Source organism: Gymnoscopelus braueri (assembly GCF_963280865.1).
Source record: "Gymnoscopelus braueri genome assembly, chromosome: 10".
Taxonomy (NCBI): Eukaryota; Metazoa; Chordata; class Actinopteri; order Myctophiformes; family Myctophidae; genus Gymnoscopelus; species Gymnoscopelus braueri.
The window spans coordinates 10,524,375-10,541,203 of record NC_137611.1 but is presented as its reverse complement, the minus strand read 5'-3'; the positions used below and the strand labels follow the sequence as shown (position 1 = coordinate 10,541,203).

The 16,829-nt window shown below is 41.7% G+C and overlaps 1 protein-coding gene and 1 long non-coding RNA gene across 2 annotated transcripts; one reads left to right on the top strand and one right to left on the bottom strand.

Moving 5' to 3' along the window:
* Positions 1 to 16,238, bottom strand: map2k2b (mitogen-activated protein kinase kinase 2b). Its single transcript, XM_080440304.1, has 11 exons — positions 16,046 to 16,238; positions 14,567 to 14,777; positions 12,692 to 12,838; positions 8,540 to 8,617; positions 8,307 to 8,358; positions 7,077 to 7,201; positions 5,219 to 5,441; positions 3,674 to 3,726; positions 3,282 to 3,343; positions 2,807 to 2,852; positions 1 to 436 (listed from the first exon to the last, which is right to left on the bottom strand). The coding sequence occupies exons 1-11, from the start codon at positions 16,135 to 16,137 to the stop codon at positions 326 to 328; spliced, it is 1,200 nt and encodes a 399-aa protein (XP_080296430.1). The 5' UTR covers positions 16,138 to 16,238; the 3' UTR covers positions 1 to 325.
* On the top strand, positions 16,094 to 16,609 carry LOC308093909. The gene is made up of 2 exons (XR_013933910.1): positions 16,094 to 16,199; positions 16,232 to 16,609. It is a non-coding gene; the product is annotated as an uncharacterized lncRNA (long non-coding RNA).
* Positions 16,610 to 16,829: the final 220 nt, after the last annotated feature.

Below are 16,829 nucleotides of genomic sequence, written 5' to 3'. Positions count from 1 at the left end.
GAAAAATTGTGAAAATGTTTTTTTTTTATATTTTCTTCCGAAAAACTGTTTACGGTAATTTTTTATTTCAATTTTTTTTAGAAGCGGCCTCAGGTCTTAATGGGTTAAAGTGAAATCACACGGCGAAAGGGTTGAGCTGGAAAGAAGAGCGACCTACTGGACACCCCGATGACACATAACCTAATACCACTGTTACAGACGGTTTACCTGAGGGAGGAGATGGGTGACCAGGGTGACACAGGTGTGTGTGTGCGTGTGTGTGTGTGTGTAGGGGAGGGGGTTCAGGCAGCAGCTTGTCTATCTGTGTGTGCGTGTGTGTGTGTGTTTAGTCTGCAGTGCGTGTGGGAGTGCTCGGTTGGTTCAGGCTCATGGTTTTACAAAGCCAGCCGGCGAAGTCGACCTCTTCCACTTCCGAGCGCTTGATAAACGTGTGGTTCTGCAACGACACACAACAACAACGTGCACAGTTTAACACGGTTATCCTTGGACCAATAGGGAGCCAGCTTACTCTATACCCACACCTGAGGAGAGAGAGTTACCAGGGCTGCCTGCATCTATCCATTATTTTCTTTGTGATTACTCAATCGATTACCTTTCAATTAATCGAATAATGGAGAAGCATGTTTAAAAATATATATATTTTTAATATATTTATATGTATATGTGTATATATATATATATGTGTATATATGTGTATGTATGTATGTATGTGTGTATATACACACACACACACACACACCTCCTCGCCCAGCAGCACAGCTGCGTGTCTGCTGTAGAAAAGCCACTTTTTTTCCCCCTGAATAATCGACTTTGTTGTACAGTGGTCGAATAGTGGTTTGATAGTCGAATATTCCATTATTCTGTTAATGCCCCAAGGCTCTATGCACAGCAGCCATATTGGAAAGAACTTTCTTCACAGGTCTTACCAATGATACTAATGGCGTTATCTCTGAGCACACTAATTCCACATTAGTTTTGGCAAAAAAATAAATGATTGACAGTTTTATGAATATTCGTCGTTCAAAACGCCAGTCTACGGGTCGTTCACTCTCAACAGCACTGACTCTACCATACCACCCCCCCCCCCCCCTAAAAAACAGAACAGGCCTGCTGGGTTTAGAATGACAACACAGCACAGCTTCACATCAGCCCTAATGCAACACAGCTCTAGAGTTGGGATCATTTGGGATTATTTAGGTTTTAATGATTCCTGTTCCTTTTAACGATTCCTTCTTAACCCATTCAATCCGGGAACACATACCGTGTCATTGTAGATTTTTGCAAATCTTTGAATATAAATGTTTTTTAAAGCGAACCTTTTCAACCCAAATCTTTGCTTCTGGGGATTCTAAAAATGTCTTCTAAATCCTAACAGTTAAAACAAATATATATATATATATATATATGTTGCTATAATATCAGTGGTTCTCAAACGTTTTTCATGTCAAGGACAACCAAAATGATATGTATTTGTCCGCCATCTCAACATATTTTTTCCAGGGACCCCCAGAAGCTGATGTGTCCAAGTTTGTGCATCAGTTGATGTTTTATTAACTATATTCAAAGATTTGCACACATTTTCAAGATTTATTTTCAAAAATAGCAGATCTACTAGCACTCGGTGCCACGCTATGAGCTTGTAGATCTTTGCTAGTGGCCATATTATCTCCTCAATGTACGTAGTGTTACTCCCAGGATCTTTAGTCCCCTCAAAATGTACAACACTTTGACTTTTTTGAAATAAACTCCATTGTTGCACCTGTGTCACTCTGACTAACTTGATGTGAACACATCCTTTTTAGTGAGCAGGGAGTTAGTATAGAGTCATGTGATGCCTTTTGAAACGGGCGTTCCCCAAAACTTTTACAAGCCTTACAGAATTCACATCTGCTCTGCATTAGAAGCCGTGCACCACTTCAGGAACCATTTGTTGTTTTACGATTTAGGACAGAATTAGAAAAAGCCAGTCTGTAGACGAAGAGATAAATGGTGCACTAAGTAGAACCAGCACTCGGAACGAACGCATGTCTTCCATCAAAACCGGTGAATGACATTCAAAGTTCTTGTGTATTTTGATGGGTTAGGGTAAAGTGGATAAACACAAAAAGGAAAAGTGGGAAATATTTATTTTTCAGCCTGTTGAGGCTGGTAGGGGTCTTTGCTGGACAGCGCCGTAAAGCAGTATCAAAGAGAACTGGAGCATAGGGCTCCAAAATAGTTCCAAGGAACTAAAACAAACATTGTTGGGTTGTTTTTTTTTTCACTAGGAAAACATTGTTCTGGAACAGAAAAGTTCATTTATAAATCTCTATTACCGGTTAGTAATTATTTTAGTTTTTCGTTCAGAGTGATGTTTTAACCATTTCAGCCTGATTTAAACTTCTTTGTACAACTTAAGACTTACTTACAAATAATTTGAAGACTTACGTATGAAGTATGCAGTATGAACACTTTTCATGCAGCTATCTTTGACAATAATTATGAAGAAAACTGAACACGCCTAAAAGTTATCTGAAAGTATTTCTAAAAGTTTTGATTTTTTTTTTTTAACATCTTTATAAGTTCTCGCCTATGATGACGTGACCAAAAGAGGGACAGCAGTTTAACCCATTAATACCTGGAACGCATCTGTGTCACTTTAGATGTCTTTGGCTATTCAAAAATAGCAGATATACAAGCATGAACTTGTAGATCTGCTATTTTTGAAAAATCGTGGAAAAAAAAAACTGTTAGGATTTAGATTTTTTTTAAAGAATCGCCTCAGGTCTTAAAGGGTTAAAGTGGTTAAAATAATACCACCACTCACCATCAGCATCTTCAGGTCAGCCCGGTCTGCTGGGTTTTTCATGAGACTGTTAAAAAAAAGAAAGAAACACACACAAACATGAAGCAATTGTTCAGTTACTTCCATATATTGAACATCTTATCATCCACCCTTGTGTTTATAAAGAAATACTTCAAATCATTCATAATACCATATAGTGTGTGGTGTGTGTGTGTGTGTGTGTGTGTGTGTGTAATAATAATGAATTGCATTTTTATAGCGCCTTTCCAAGAGCTCAAAGCGCTTTACATGTTAAATGGTTCATTCATTCATACAGGGGGGGGGGCATTGGGAGGTGAAGCGGCGAACAGTCGACGCCAGCGTCCTCACATTTCCCACATTCACACACCAACGGTAGCAAGCTAGCGCCGACCGAGTCAATGGAGGCAATGTAGGGTTCAGTGTCTTGCCCAAGGACACTTCGGCCCTGTAATATATAACAACGCCAAAAACTCACCACTTGGTCACAAAATCCTGGAAATCAGAGGTGAACACTCCATGTGGCAGTTTGGGAGGGGGCTGAAATGCAAGAAGAGAAGTTCATTTGGTGTGAAGGGGGGGATCATACGATGTCTAGAGTCATGAAGAGTATATTGTTTAGACAGATGCTATAGGTTCTTGGATCCTACTTTTCTTGAGGCACTACACTGTCTCTCTGCCTTCTATGTATGATATCACCTTGCTTACTGTAAGTCACTCTGGATACGAGTGTCTGCCTACTACACTGTTCATTTTAAATTGTGTCAGAACTCAAAATGACACGGTACTTTTCATTTCCAATATTGTCACCAGTGTTTTAAATACAGTATACAGATTAACATGCACTAGCAAGTAAGGCATGAATCTTACCTCATTGACTATGTAGTCAAGCAGCTCAAAGATAGCCATGGCTGGACCGTGACCTGGAGCAGAGACAGGAGAGGAGGTCAGCTGAATGGTCAATTGGAAGTGAAAGACTCACACTCACTTGCCCCTGCATACTGTAATTAGAGTTTTCAACGGGCCTGAAAATTAAGGCCCAGCCCTAACTGGGCCCTACTGACCCCAGGCTCGGCCCGGCCTGAACAATTACCATACTTTTAGGCCTGAAAAGCCGTCGTTATGTGCTTAATATCCTCAAAGTCACGCATCCAACAAGCTTAGAACTGAACAGATTGGACCTTCTCTTCCAGAGATAATGGCCAAAACATCTTGAAAACTAGCCTGGTAAAGCCCCTCCCTCCGGAAAATCTCATTTCCATTTGATTTCAGGAAGGAGTCTGGCATGAAGGCTTGTATGGGCGTTTCTAGCGCATTACCAAAAAGCCGAGCCTATCAGCGTCGTCGCTCATCGTTCTGTGATTGACAGCGAAAGTTGGCCAATCAGGTGGCGAGTTCGAGTGAGCCCGGATCGGACCGAGTGCAGCCGACAAAAATGGAACGAGCTGCCATTGTTTTCGGTGGGCAGTTAAACTTTTTACTTTCGGTTTTAAAACGCTCTCAAACTTCTTTTTTGAGGCACGGAATTTACTTTTAAGATATCGTTTGGATAGAATTTTGTTGTTTGTTGTAACTTCATATATGTGGTCAATTAATCATGACAGAGCCTATTTAAAAAAAAAAAATTAGAGAACCGGCAGGGGCGGGCAGTGACACGCATGTGTCCGAATAAGGCAACCTATTTTGGGCATGGCCGTCTCAAAAGTCCCGTTGCGTCACATTAGTCTGGAGGTGGTAAAAATGCACTGGCTGAAGTGGGACACTGCTGATTGGCTGAAGGGGTTGTCAGTCAACGGTATTACTCCCGCCCAACTCCAGCCCACAGCCAAAATTGCAGAATGGGCGATCATGCCAGACTCACTCCTGAAATAAATTACAAATAAGATTTCCGGAGGGAGGGTTTACCAGGCTACTTGAAAACGGCCACTTTCGCCGATTTTCGATTGAGTTTTGGCCATTGTCGCCCGTTTTTCTTTAATAACACGGGCTAGGAAGGTCGGACGGCGGCAAACTAAATACCTGAGTATAAGTTCACTTTGAGCTGCATCCAACACATCCACTGCCATTGCCCTCGGCCTTACCGTTAGGCCTCTAGGGGCAGTTGAAACTTCTTTTTTGTGGGTGATAGATTATTTTTTCCTTTTTTTTCACGGAACCCGAGGCTCGACCCGACTAATTAGCATAGATTTTGGGCCCGGCCCAGCCCGAAAACGTCGGGTTGGGTAACCTGCTGCTGACCTTGTTAAATAAGTATGAGAGTAAAGAAAAGGCTGCACACTCATAGCCACCATGCAGGATTTATTCGTATGAGAAACCAACGTTTCGACCTAGCAAGGTCTTCGAATATAATATAGGAAGAGTGAAATGTGTGTGTGTGTGTGTGTGTGTGTGTGTGTGTGTGTGTGTGTTCCTCACCACCACTGACAGGCCTGCCTGGAGGTCTGGGTCTGGGCGAGGTGCTGTGCTGTGTCTCTCCCTCGGCTCCGTCCATGTGGATGGGTCTCCCGAATATGGCCTCCAGCTCCTTGGCGTCCGGAGGCGGGATGGGGAAGCGTCCCACGGACAGCTCCACCAGAGACAGCCCCATGCTCCACACGTCAGACTGCACCGAGTAGTGGGTGCCCTGCAACCTCTCGGGCTGGAACGTCAACACATTGGGGCGTTAACCGATTATAATTTGAAGCAACCAAAAAAAGGTATGGCACCCCCATACCTTCAAAGCCTGATCCAACCCTAAAACCCCCGCGCCCCCTCACTTATTTTTGATATTATATTGTTTAGACCATACATGGGCAACTGGCGGCCCGGGGGCCACATGCGGCCCCCACCTTCACTTAATGCGGCCCTTAGGTTAATATCGGAATACTGACATATTATTGTTTTCAGCTGTTACAATTCCAAACATGCAAACATGACCCGCTTTAATTACTTAAGTCTATATTATAGTATCTTAATGACTAGTATAAAAATTCTATTGTCTTTTTTATGTCCAATGTATTTGTATTTAAGTTCATGAAGTTAACATAAGCATAACTAAATGCATTTGAAATTAAATAAAAATGTTACTTTTCAGGATTCCAATTCAAAAATAGCAAAAAGAAAAACGGGATTCCAATAAAAAAAATTGCAAAAATAGCCGATCTACAAGCTCAAAACGCGTCGCACTGCGACGCGTTTTGAGCTTGTAGATCGGCTATTTTTGCTACTTTTGTGTGACAAAGAATGGCGAAGTACGGCATTGATTTACGAAAAAAAGTTAAAATACGAGTTAAAATAAGACGTGTCTGCCCGACAGTATAAGCAATGTGGCCCTCTGGAGTGAGAGTGGAAATATAGTGGCCCTCTCCATCATCAAAGTTGCCCACCCCTGGTTTAGACTTTAGACATTTTCTTTCAACGCAGATGTAAAAAAAAACGATGTATTTTTTTTTACCTTTTACCATACCTTGGTAAAATTGCTATTCGAGTCAATGACTACTAAAGTCAATTATACATTTATGATTATCCTATTCTCTAAAACTGTCTGATTTCAGTCCTTCGTTTGTATACATCCTTGATAATAACATATTTGATAAAAAATGTTGATGGGTAAACAGTGAATCTGCTTTTGTTAAGTTACTACACTTTTGGTTAACGAACATGAGGATATGAATTGAAAACTATAACCACTTAAGCCCTAACATACTTTGTTGTACAACAAATAGCAAAAATAGCTGATCTACAAGCTCACAACGCATCACAAAGCAAGCTTGCAGATGGGCAATTGTTTGCCTTTTTTTTTTAAAGAACGTTTTGCCTATAACAAGCCCAAAACAGGGACAGTTGACGGTTGCATTACATATGCTATTTTCACCCCCTCAGGTCTTCTAGTGCTGACCTGCTTGAAGTGCCTAAAATGGCAAATAAAAAAACACGGTGAAGCAGCATTCTGCTTCTACAGGCCGACGGCTTGGAATAAACTCCCATTACACCTAAGACGGGCAGCCTCTGTAGATAGCTTTAAAATACAGCTCAAGACCTATTTTTTCACTCTTGCTTTAAGTAGATTTTTTTTATCTCATCTTTTTTATTATTTTGATGTAGTTTTATGCTTTTGCTTCTCTTTTTTTGCTTTGTTTCTAAAAAAAAAAGCCTTTTCTGTAAAGCACTCGTGCTTTATTCTTATTCTGTTTTTAATGCTGTGTTACTGTGTAAGGCACTTCATGTCATGAAAGGTGTTATACAAATAAAGTTTATTATTATTATTATTACTACTGAGAGGTACAGAACGTACCGACATGTAGGATCTGGTTCCCACAAAGGAGTTGGCCATGGAGTCTATGAGCTGGCCACTGACGCCAAAGTCACACAGCTTGATCTCCCCACGCGAGTTCACCAGGATGTTGGATGGCTTCACATCTGTGTGTACACAAGTACAAATGTTGAAAAACAGATTAGACATACATTCGTGATGTGTACAGCCCATTAAAAACATTAATTAAAGTAAAAAGGACAATACATTTTTAAAGAAAACACAACGGGGAATAAAATAAAATAGAAATAAAAAAGGAGTAATGCTAAAACCTAGGTAAAGGCCATCCTAAAAAAGTGTGTCTTAAGATTTCTTTTGAAACCGTCTATGGATTCAGAGAGCCGCAGGTTCACACACAGGCAGGCTGTTCAACTTTGTAGGACCATAGTAGCTGAAGAAGGCCGCTTCTCTGTGCCTTTTAGTTCTAGTTTTATCCTCTGGAACATTCAAGAGATGCCAGAGTTCCTGAGGACCTGAGAGCTCTACCAGGCACATAACCAGAGAGCATTGCAGATAAATAGGCATTTCCATTTAGTGATTTAAAAACCAATAAAAGGACCTTAAAATTCTAAAACTAACAGGCACCAGTGGAGTGACTTTAAAATGGGTGTGATGTAAGAACGATAACTTAACTTTATAGAGCACCGAAGTCTGACGTAATTTACACATCCTACCTGGCTCGCTGTTTTCCACCCCCGTTCTGAATTCCCATAGACGTGTTTAATATCGCGTCAATTAAGAACTGTGTTCCAAAAATAAACGAATGATCCCGGCGGTTTGACTCTTATGGATATGAAGCATGAACTGACGGTGAGAAAACGCTAATGTTACTTCCGCCGAATTAGTTACATTTTCGCCAGAAACAGGCTGTATCAAATATAAGTGACTGACTATCATAAACGATACAGAGCCACCTCCCTGACAATATCGCCGAGACAGTTTGTTTATTTTTGGACCACAATTCTTATATGAGACGATTCTAAGATGACCCAATGTTATTCTCCATTGAGAAATTACCGTACGAACCAGGGGATGAACAAGTGACGTCAGGACTTCTGTATTGATTTTAGTTAAAACGTTTTTTTTTTTTTTGTCGTTGTTGCCTATGACATGCCCAAAATAGACATGCTGGGTTGAAAAGTGATGAACGCCTTGAGAATAAAGATGCAATAAAAATACAAATACATCACCATGAAGAAAACAAATATGTACCTCTATGCATGATCTGGTGTTTTTCTCTTAGATAAGCAAGACCTCTCAAAACCTGTTTCAGAGAGAGAGAGAGAGATGGCAGAAAAAAAGAAAGCAACTCTCTTACAATCTGCAACACGGCTGTTTAATACATGCAGAGTAAGGCCTAAAATACAGCCAAATCGGTGTAAAAAAAAATCACCCAACGTTATTTATTCTAACATTGTGTAGATATAGTAAAAATGTATACTTACAGCAATGCTGACTTTGCCCAGAATCTCCTCTGGGATTCTTCTGGCCTCTTTCAGCACCTGGTCCAGAGAACCTCCGTCCTACAGACGACAACACACACACACACACACACACGGACCAGAGGAGAAGAGAAGAGGTCAGCTGACACCAGGAGAAAAGCAACACCTCATTTATCTAGTCCAGTAGTTCTTAAGTCTCGTGTAGCTACTAGCCAGACAAACTATTCCACAACAATCTCCGAATGCTATATATACAGAGTCTGGAACTACACCATCCGGATAACATTGAGAATCACTGAGCGAGTCTGATATAGTGCTTCTTTTCCCAGACATATAGAAAAATATTTTCACAATGTCTTTTTTTTTTTTTTTTTGGCTTTTCAGCCTTTAATTTTTTTTAAGATTTATTTTTACTGGCTCATAGGATCCATGGTCAGTCAGTAGAGTCCATTCTGTGTCCAGATCTTACTTTTCAAAGGACATTCACCTATTTAATAATAATAATAAAACTTTATTTATATAGCACCTTTCATGACTATATAAATATATGCAGCTCAAAGTGCTTTACAGAGCAATTTTTTTTTAATAAAGCACAAGTGCTTTACAAAACAAAAAAAGCAATAATAATTTTAACAATAAAGCAAGAAGAACAAAAGCAAAAACATTAAAATAATTTAAAATAATGGCATCAAAATAATGTAAAAAATAATGGCATTAGCAAAACAGTGAAGACATGAATAACAACAGAGATTTTGAAAAATCTACTAAAAGAGTGAAGAAATTATATTTGGACCCGTCAATAACAGTGCCTAAGAAACAAAACCTAGTGCCTGTGTTAACCACGTTCAACCTGGTGTCCCTATTTTAACGCATGTCATTTATAGGCTCAAAATGTTCCAAAAATGTTCCAGAAACAGCAGATCTACAAGCTCACAACGCCTCACAACAAGCTTGTGATCTGCTACATTTTGCTATTTGTCGTACGATGAGGTATTTAAGGCTTAAGTGATTAACAACAGCAGATGCCCAGGGCAGGGCATCTGTCCTGGGTGGGTGGGTGGGTTGGTGGGGTGATTAAAAGACTGGCTGGTCGGGTCAGCACAAGCTGAAATGCAACCGCATGCTCAACTGTCACTACGTGTGATGTCACTGCTGCAGGAACTCAGCATGTCAAACATGGACATAAGTTCGGCTGTCATGATGGGAGGAGACACTGGAGGACACTCTAGAGCAGTGGTTTATCAAACTTTTTCATGTCAAGGACCCCCAAATTGACACTTATTAGCCCGCGGACCCCCATTTGAAAAGATATGCCAGGGACCCCCATAAGAGAAGATTTTTTACAGCATAACAGTGATTCTCAACCATTTTAATTCAAGAACCCCCATCGACATGCATTAGGCATACGGACCCCCGTTTAATGGCATTTCTATCTCTGGGACCCCAATTTATTTTGTAAAATCAATGCCAATTTAACTCTGAGAGTTTACAAATGGAACCCTTACGGGTCCATTTGGTTCCTAACTATCTATCATTTAGCTGGGGATTGGGGACCCCCTGGAACTCCCTCAAGGACCCCTAGGAAATTATACAAACTTACTAGACCATACCCGTGGGGGGATATGCGCACATGATCTGGCAACCCAGGAGCCAGCGAACACAAAAACGCTAATAAACAGCTGAGATTTCGTGTAATCGGAAAACGGGCTTCACCGTTAGGTGCACATGGTAATGGTTAATGGCCACTACACCACGCACTACAGAGGTTTGTCAAATTATAGGAGGATGAACAGTGCAGTGCACATCACCAGCCTTGGACACAGCAGGTGTATCATGCTGTATATTGTACATGTAGCACAACCAATGGCAGTACTTTAACGTAGTGGTTCTCAACCTGTGGGGCGGGTCCCCACATGATTTTGGGTGGGGGTCCCCAGATGACAATTAAGTGACAATTTAAGACCTTTTTAATAACAAAATTAAAATAAGAAATGAAATGGAAAAAAGACTATTACTGCATCAAAAGTAATCAACAAACTATATCCTATACAAACCGGTCAAACATTGGCCAAATTGTCAATATAAGAAAATAGCAGATCTACAAGCTCACAACAAGTCGCGTTGAAAAGCGGTGTAGATCTGCTATTTTCACAATATTTATCTGTGGAACCGAGTCAAACTAAATGTAATGCCTCAACTCCTACGATTCCAAGTGCTTGTCAGGATGGGGGGTCCCCCAGTTCAAATATGATTATTTTGGGGGGTTCACAGTTCAAATATGATTATTTTGGGGGGTTCACAGTTCGCGGGCTGAAAAGGTTGAGAACCAGTGCTTTAACGTAGCGACCGAAGCCAGCCGTCTCCTTACAGACAGAGCTTACTAAGGTGAACAAACAGCGTCCAATTAAAGTTAAACAGTCATCATCGGCCTTTCTGGAAATGTCTCCCACAGCTGCCTTATCGTTTCCCAGACGTCTCTTCATCAGCTAAGAGTTTCAGAGCAAATCCTTTCATTCATTTAAAAAGACACAAAGCCATTAAAAAACTAAAGTGAAACGTACCTGGGGTTTACAGAATATAAAGCTACCTTTCCCCCCTGCTTGCTTTTATTCCTTCTTTTTACCCCAATGCAGTGTTGATTTCGTCGACTAAAACTATGACGAAAAATGTTGGTCGACTACCATTTTTCAATGACGAAAACTAAATAAAAAGTAAGCTATGATGACTAAAACTAAGACTAAATATATTGACAATTTCGTCAACAAATACAAACTAGACAAAAATGTTAGTGAGGGACTAGTGGAGAAGAGATCCAGTAGAACTAAAAGACAAGTCATTTTATGTTTGGTTGCGCTCGGGTGTTGCGCTCTGAAGATAGCAGATCTACAAGCTCACAACGCGTCGCACAGCGACACATTGTGAGCTTGTAGATCGGCTATTTTCAGCGATGCAAACGAGTGTAAAATCAGCCATTACGACGCCACCACAATACATTTGTGTCGACTAAATCAACTGTATATTTAGTCGACTAAAATCTTATGATATTTAGTCGACTAAAACTAGACAAAAACTAAAACATTTCAGGTGACTGCAACACTGCCCCAATGAAGTCGTTAGTTCTGCCAATTAATTCCTCCCCACACACATTTCTGTGTTGTCACTGCCGTTGTAGTTCTACTGGCTCACCTGCCAGCATGAGGAGGAAATAAAGCCTTCGTCCTACTCCTCCCACCCGCCCCAACACTCCCTTGATGACAGGTAGTCGCCCCCAGCCCGTAGGAGGAGTGCGTGCTGCTTGTTTTTGATGTTAATATATAAACAGATTTTGTGGCAGCCAGAAACACTGGATATACGATACATCAGATAAAAATCCCACAGGGACAAGCAGGTTGGTTCAGCTGTCTCTACTCGTGGTGCTCATCAGACCGTGCGTGCGTATACCGCTAAGAATGAAGCACTAATCAAATCCAGTCTCAGAACTGCTAAAAACAGTCACTTTGAAAAACAGAACTAGCGTGTTAACACTGCTTAGTCTTGTATGAATTACAAATACATACAACATCTTTTATAATTGACATTATTTATGAGTTGAACAAAAAAGGGTGTTTCAAAGAAGTACTGCTTAACTCCCAAATGGTGTGGACTGCAGACTTGCAAAGAAATAATTAACAGGCACTCTGTCTTTGATGGAAAAAATATATAGGATTTATTTTGAGCAAGGCAACAATTTATGACCAACGCGTATCGACCTAGAAAGGTCTCATCAGGGTCTGTCTTTCTGAGTCATTTCTGCTATTTTTGAAAAATCTTGATAATTTTTGCAAATCTTAGATATATTTTTAAAGCGAACATTTGTAACTCAAACCTTTGCTTCTGGGGGTCCCTGGAAGACAATATTTTGAGATGGAGGTCCGCAGCCAAATAGATCATCAATCATTTTGGGGGTCCTTGACATGAAAAAGTTTGAGAACCACTGTTGCTGTTGGGCAGGAACCTCTTATCTCCATATTCTAACTTTTGCCGTTTTTTTTATTTAAAATCCTGAACAGTAATAGCTTTGGACGTATGAGGTTTCCACCCGACAGAGACGATTTATTGCTTCATTAAAAGGTTGTAATGGGAGCCTTTGTTTCTCTCTTAGCATCATCCTCTCACCATGTGCTCCATGCAGATGCTGATCTCCCCGTCGCTGTAGAAGGCCCCGTAGAAGCCCACGATGTAGGGCGAGTTGCACTCGTGCAGCACCTGCAGCTCTCTGATGATCTGGTTCCTGATGGCAGGTTTGATCTCTAGATGAATCAGCTGGGTGGTTTGGAGGAAAGCACGGTTTGGTCATTGGGTCAGTGTTTTCATAGACAATCACAGAATACATTAACGTTACGGGTCATCTTTATTTATATTTAAATTGTATTCCACAGTTTTGCAGTGATACATCACATATATATGAATATATAGTACATCGCGTAAATACATTTACCGGTAGATTTACCAGCAATCTCAAGTTGGCCAGTGCTTTTTTTGTGGGTTTTTTTATTTTTTAAATTATCCCCTCCGGTTCTCCCCCTGCTCCCAAATACCCCCTCCCCAGTCCCCACCTTCCCACCCACGCCTAAAAAAAACAATGAAGAAGGGAAAAGGAAAAATAAAAAGAAGAAAGGGGAGAATTAAAAAGAAGCAAAGAAGAAAATGAAAAAAACTAAAACGAAAGAAAGAAAAAGTGTGGAAACAGGATGTTGACTCAGCCTCGAATGGTGCATGCACCTCATGAGTTGTGATCCAGGATAAATCAAAATCCACACCCTCAGACTTCGGGTGGTTTATTTAATCCAGTGAGATAAGAGAGATGAGAGGCTGCCAGTGTTTTTAAAAGTTTCATGGGTCATGTCTATGCCTTTCGCACTTTTCTCAAACCACGGCCATCATCATTTTTATTGACTACGCTGTACTCCCTTTTGGCTGGGTGGAAGTTCTGCTGTATGCTCACTTGTAGCCAGCCTGTTTACATTACGTAGCTAGCTAGCCTGCTAAAAGTGTGAAATCCAGTAAACGGGTGATACATCAATACGCGTTTGCTGATGTGCCAGCCAGGCCTTCGGCTGCTCAGTGCGGGCACAGACTCGCCTACCGGCCTGCTCGGGCACGCCTCACGAGCTGCTAGGCCTCGCTGTCGGCACGCCTTGCCTTGGTGTCCAATTTCACAGCAATGGGGGCGGGCGTGGTTAGCAAAGTTTTCTGGTGCAAAATGACATACCCGTTTTTTTCCCGGTCACTAATGGTGTAGCTTGTGAATAAAGTAAGCCTTGCAGAGCCATGAGGGCCATAAGGCAGGAGCTTATCTCCCGTTTCTGTAGCGTGAGGCAGCTTGATGTACAAGTACACCCCTTGGATATGACGCTAGTATGAGTTTTAGTCAGTCTTTTGAATAAAATTCCATTTAGTTTTAGTCATATAATAGTCGACTAAATCTACAGTTGATTTAGTCGACTAAAATGTATTTTGGCGGTGCCTTGATGGTGTCGTAAATGGCTGATTTTACACTTGGTTGCATTGCTGAAAATAGCCGATCGTTGTGAGCTTGTAGATCGCCTATTTTCAGAAACACCCGAGTGCGACGAAACATAAAATGACTTGTCTTTTCGTTCTACTGGATCTCTTCTCCACTCGTGCCTCACTAACATTTTACTCTAGTTTTTATTTGTTGACGAAATTGTCAATTTATTTAGTTTTAGTTTTAGTCATCGTAGTTTAATTTTTATTTAGTTTTTATTTAGTTTGTCAGTGAAAAAGGGTAGTCGAAGAACATTTTTTGTCATGGTTTTAGTCGACGAAATCAACACTGCCCACACAATCCAACCCTTGATGCTGAGTGCCAAGCAAGGAGGCATTAGGTCCCATTTGGTATGACCCGGCTGGGGATCGAACCCTGACCTCCCAATCTCAGGGTGGACACTCTAACACCGAAAGGCTGAGCTGGTGTAACTTCACTTTGTGAATACCTGATTTCAAAACAGTCCATTAATGGTGGCTTACCTTTCTGGCCATAACATAGCCCGACGGCTTGTGGCACACTTTGTTGACGACTCCTCCGTTTCCGGCCCCCAGCTCACAGATGCGGTGGAAGTCGTCCTCTTTCAGCTCGCCCACCTTGGCCTTCTGGGTGAGGAAGGCCTCCAGCCTCTTCTTCTGCTGGTCGTCTAGGTCCAGTTCTTCCAGCTTCTTCTGTAACGCTTCCAAGTTGGCCCTGGAAATAACGAGGAGCAATGAGGAGACAAAAGAACACGAAAACATGCACTTTGGTCGCACGACAAACAGCAAAAATAGCAGAGGTTGTGAGCTTATTAATATGCTATTGTCACCCTGTAAGGGTCCATTTGGTTCCATTTGTATACTCTTTTTTTTTTTTTTAACATTTTATCCCACGATTTTGTAACCCTTATTTTTAACCGGTACCAATTTTCTAAGGGATCCTGGGCACTACACTCCCCTCACCAGCCTAGGGAGGCCAGGGCCGAGCTCATGCCTCCTTCAATGCATGAGAGCCAACTGACCTTCTTGTCACCTGACAGGGGGGAGTTTCCCTGGTTGGACGTAGCGCGTGGAAGGAACACGTTATTCCAACCAGTTCCTTTCCCCTCCATCAGGCGCCCCGGCTGTCATGGGGGAGGCGTTATAGTGACCAGGATTACTGCATGTTTTTGTGAGGGTACCTACCCAAGGAGATTGGTTTCCATTTGTATACTCATACAATTTGTATACCCTTTTAGAACCCCCTACGGTAACCGGAACGCTCGCCCGCAAAACACACCCGCCCCCAGCAGTTCTTGTATTCATTTTACTGAGGATAGGTTAGGAATACGTTTAGGGTTAGGCATAGTTTTATTGAAGTTACGTTTAGGAATACCTGGTGGCGACCATTGCGAGGTCGCCGGATTTGACCTGGGGCCAGCGTGTTTTCGGGCGAGCGTTCTTGTATTCCCCCCTAAATGAACCCTAAGGGTCCCAGGAATGGATCCCACTTTTGGAGAACTACTACTGGCCTATAATGTCATGCCCAAAATAAGGAAGCCGGCTAGGTTAAAAGTGGTTACCTCATGCAAGTAACTATGACATTGCTGTCTAGATCAGGGGTCTTCAACGTTTTTCAGGCCAAGGACCCCTTAGCTGAGAGAGAGATGAAGCAGGGACCCCCCCACTACATATTTCATTCATGTTAAATGTGTAATTGCATAGTCATCTAACCACTTAAACCCTAAATTTGTACACTTTTTTCCTCTACACCAAACCTCTAAACCTGCCGAAAATAGCCGATCTACAAGCTCACAGCGCGTCGATCGTCTATTTTCGGCGAATGTTCCCCCTTGAAAAGGGATGCGAAGGTTCAAGTAGTCCATGTAAAACAAAAATCAATAAAGTTCCTATCACACAAATATTGAGGACCCCCTGTCGAAGACCCCTGGACTAGATAAATGCTATAACATTGACACACAGTCACACACGCTCTGTACTTACTCAGATGAAGCATCGATGCTGATGGAGCCGGTGGACACCCCATCGCTGGTGGGAGCGATGTTTAAGGGAACCGGTCTCCTCTTGGGGGCCATGGTGTTTTAAACCGTGAAGACGACAGCAGATCTTCTTCACAGAGAGGTTTCTCTGCCTCCAGGCTACAGATGATGATGGTTTCTCTGCCTCCAGGCTACAGATAATGATGATGATTATGTGTAACTTAAACACAGAGGTTTCTCTGCCTCCAGGCTGCAGATGATGGATGATGTGTAACCTAGTGATTGCCTATCTTAAAACACTACTACCTGGTTGAGTGACACCCACACTGGACAGAGGGCAGTTTATCCACACAGCTGTGATGATGACCCAAAGGAACCCAACAATAACAACTGTGGTTTCCTATGATGTTATCCAATAGCACTCAGGCAAAGAGTTATTATATCTGCCTGGGGGACAGGGATGCTTGCTAGCTAACCTGACACTTAACTAAAGGATCAATGTGACCACACTTCCTGTGTCGTTATTAAAGTCAGATATGACTTTCTAAAGTTCAAATTTAAGACTTTTTTTTTTAAAGTACAAGTGGACACAAAGTGGAATCAGGTCACCACCATCAACAAGAACACCACCAAGTGTTAGATAGCAACAAAACAAAACAAAAAAAAATAAGTTAGCAACCATTAGCTTAGGTGGCTAACGCACAAAACGCTAGTTGGGAACTCCTACGTTGAATGAGACGCACTGGTAAACCACATCTAACCTGGCTAGCAGTCTAGTTAGCATCGTG

Excerpts from the sequence above, each read along its gene's own strand:
- map2k2b (XM_080440304.1), bottom strand. The coding sequence starts at position 16,137 with ATGGCCCCCAAGAGGAGACCGGTTCCCTTAAACATCGCTCCCACCAGC. Across the intron at positions 14,778-16,045 it reads AGCATCGATGCTTCATCTGA|GGCCAACTTGGAAGCGTTAC; the intron begins GTAAGTACAGAG and ends CGTTATTTCCAG. Across the intron at positions 7,202-8,306 it reads ACACCAGATCATGCATAGAG|ATGTGAAGCCATCCAACATC; the intron begins GTACATATTTGT and ends GTGTACACACAG.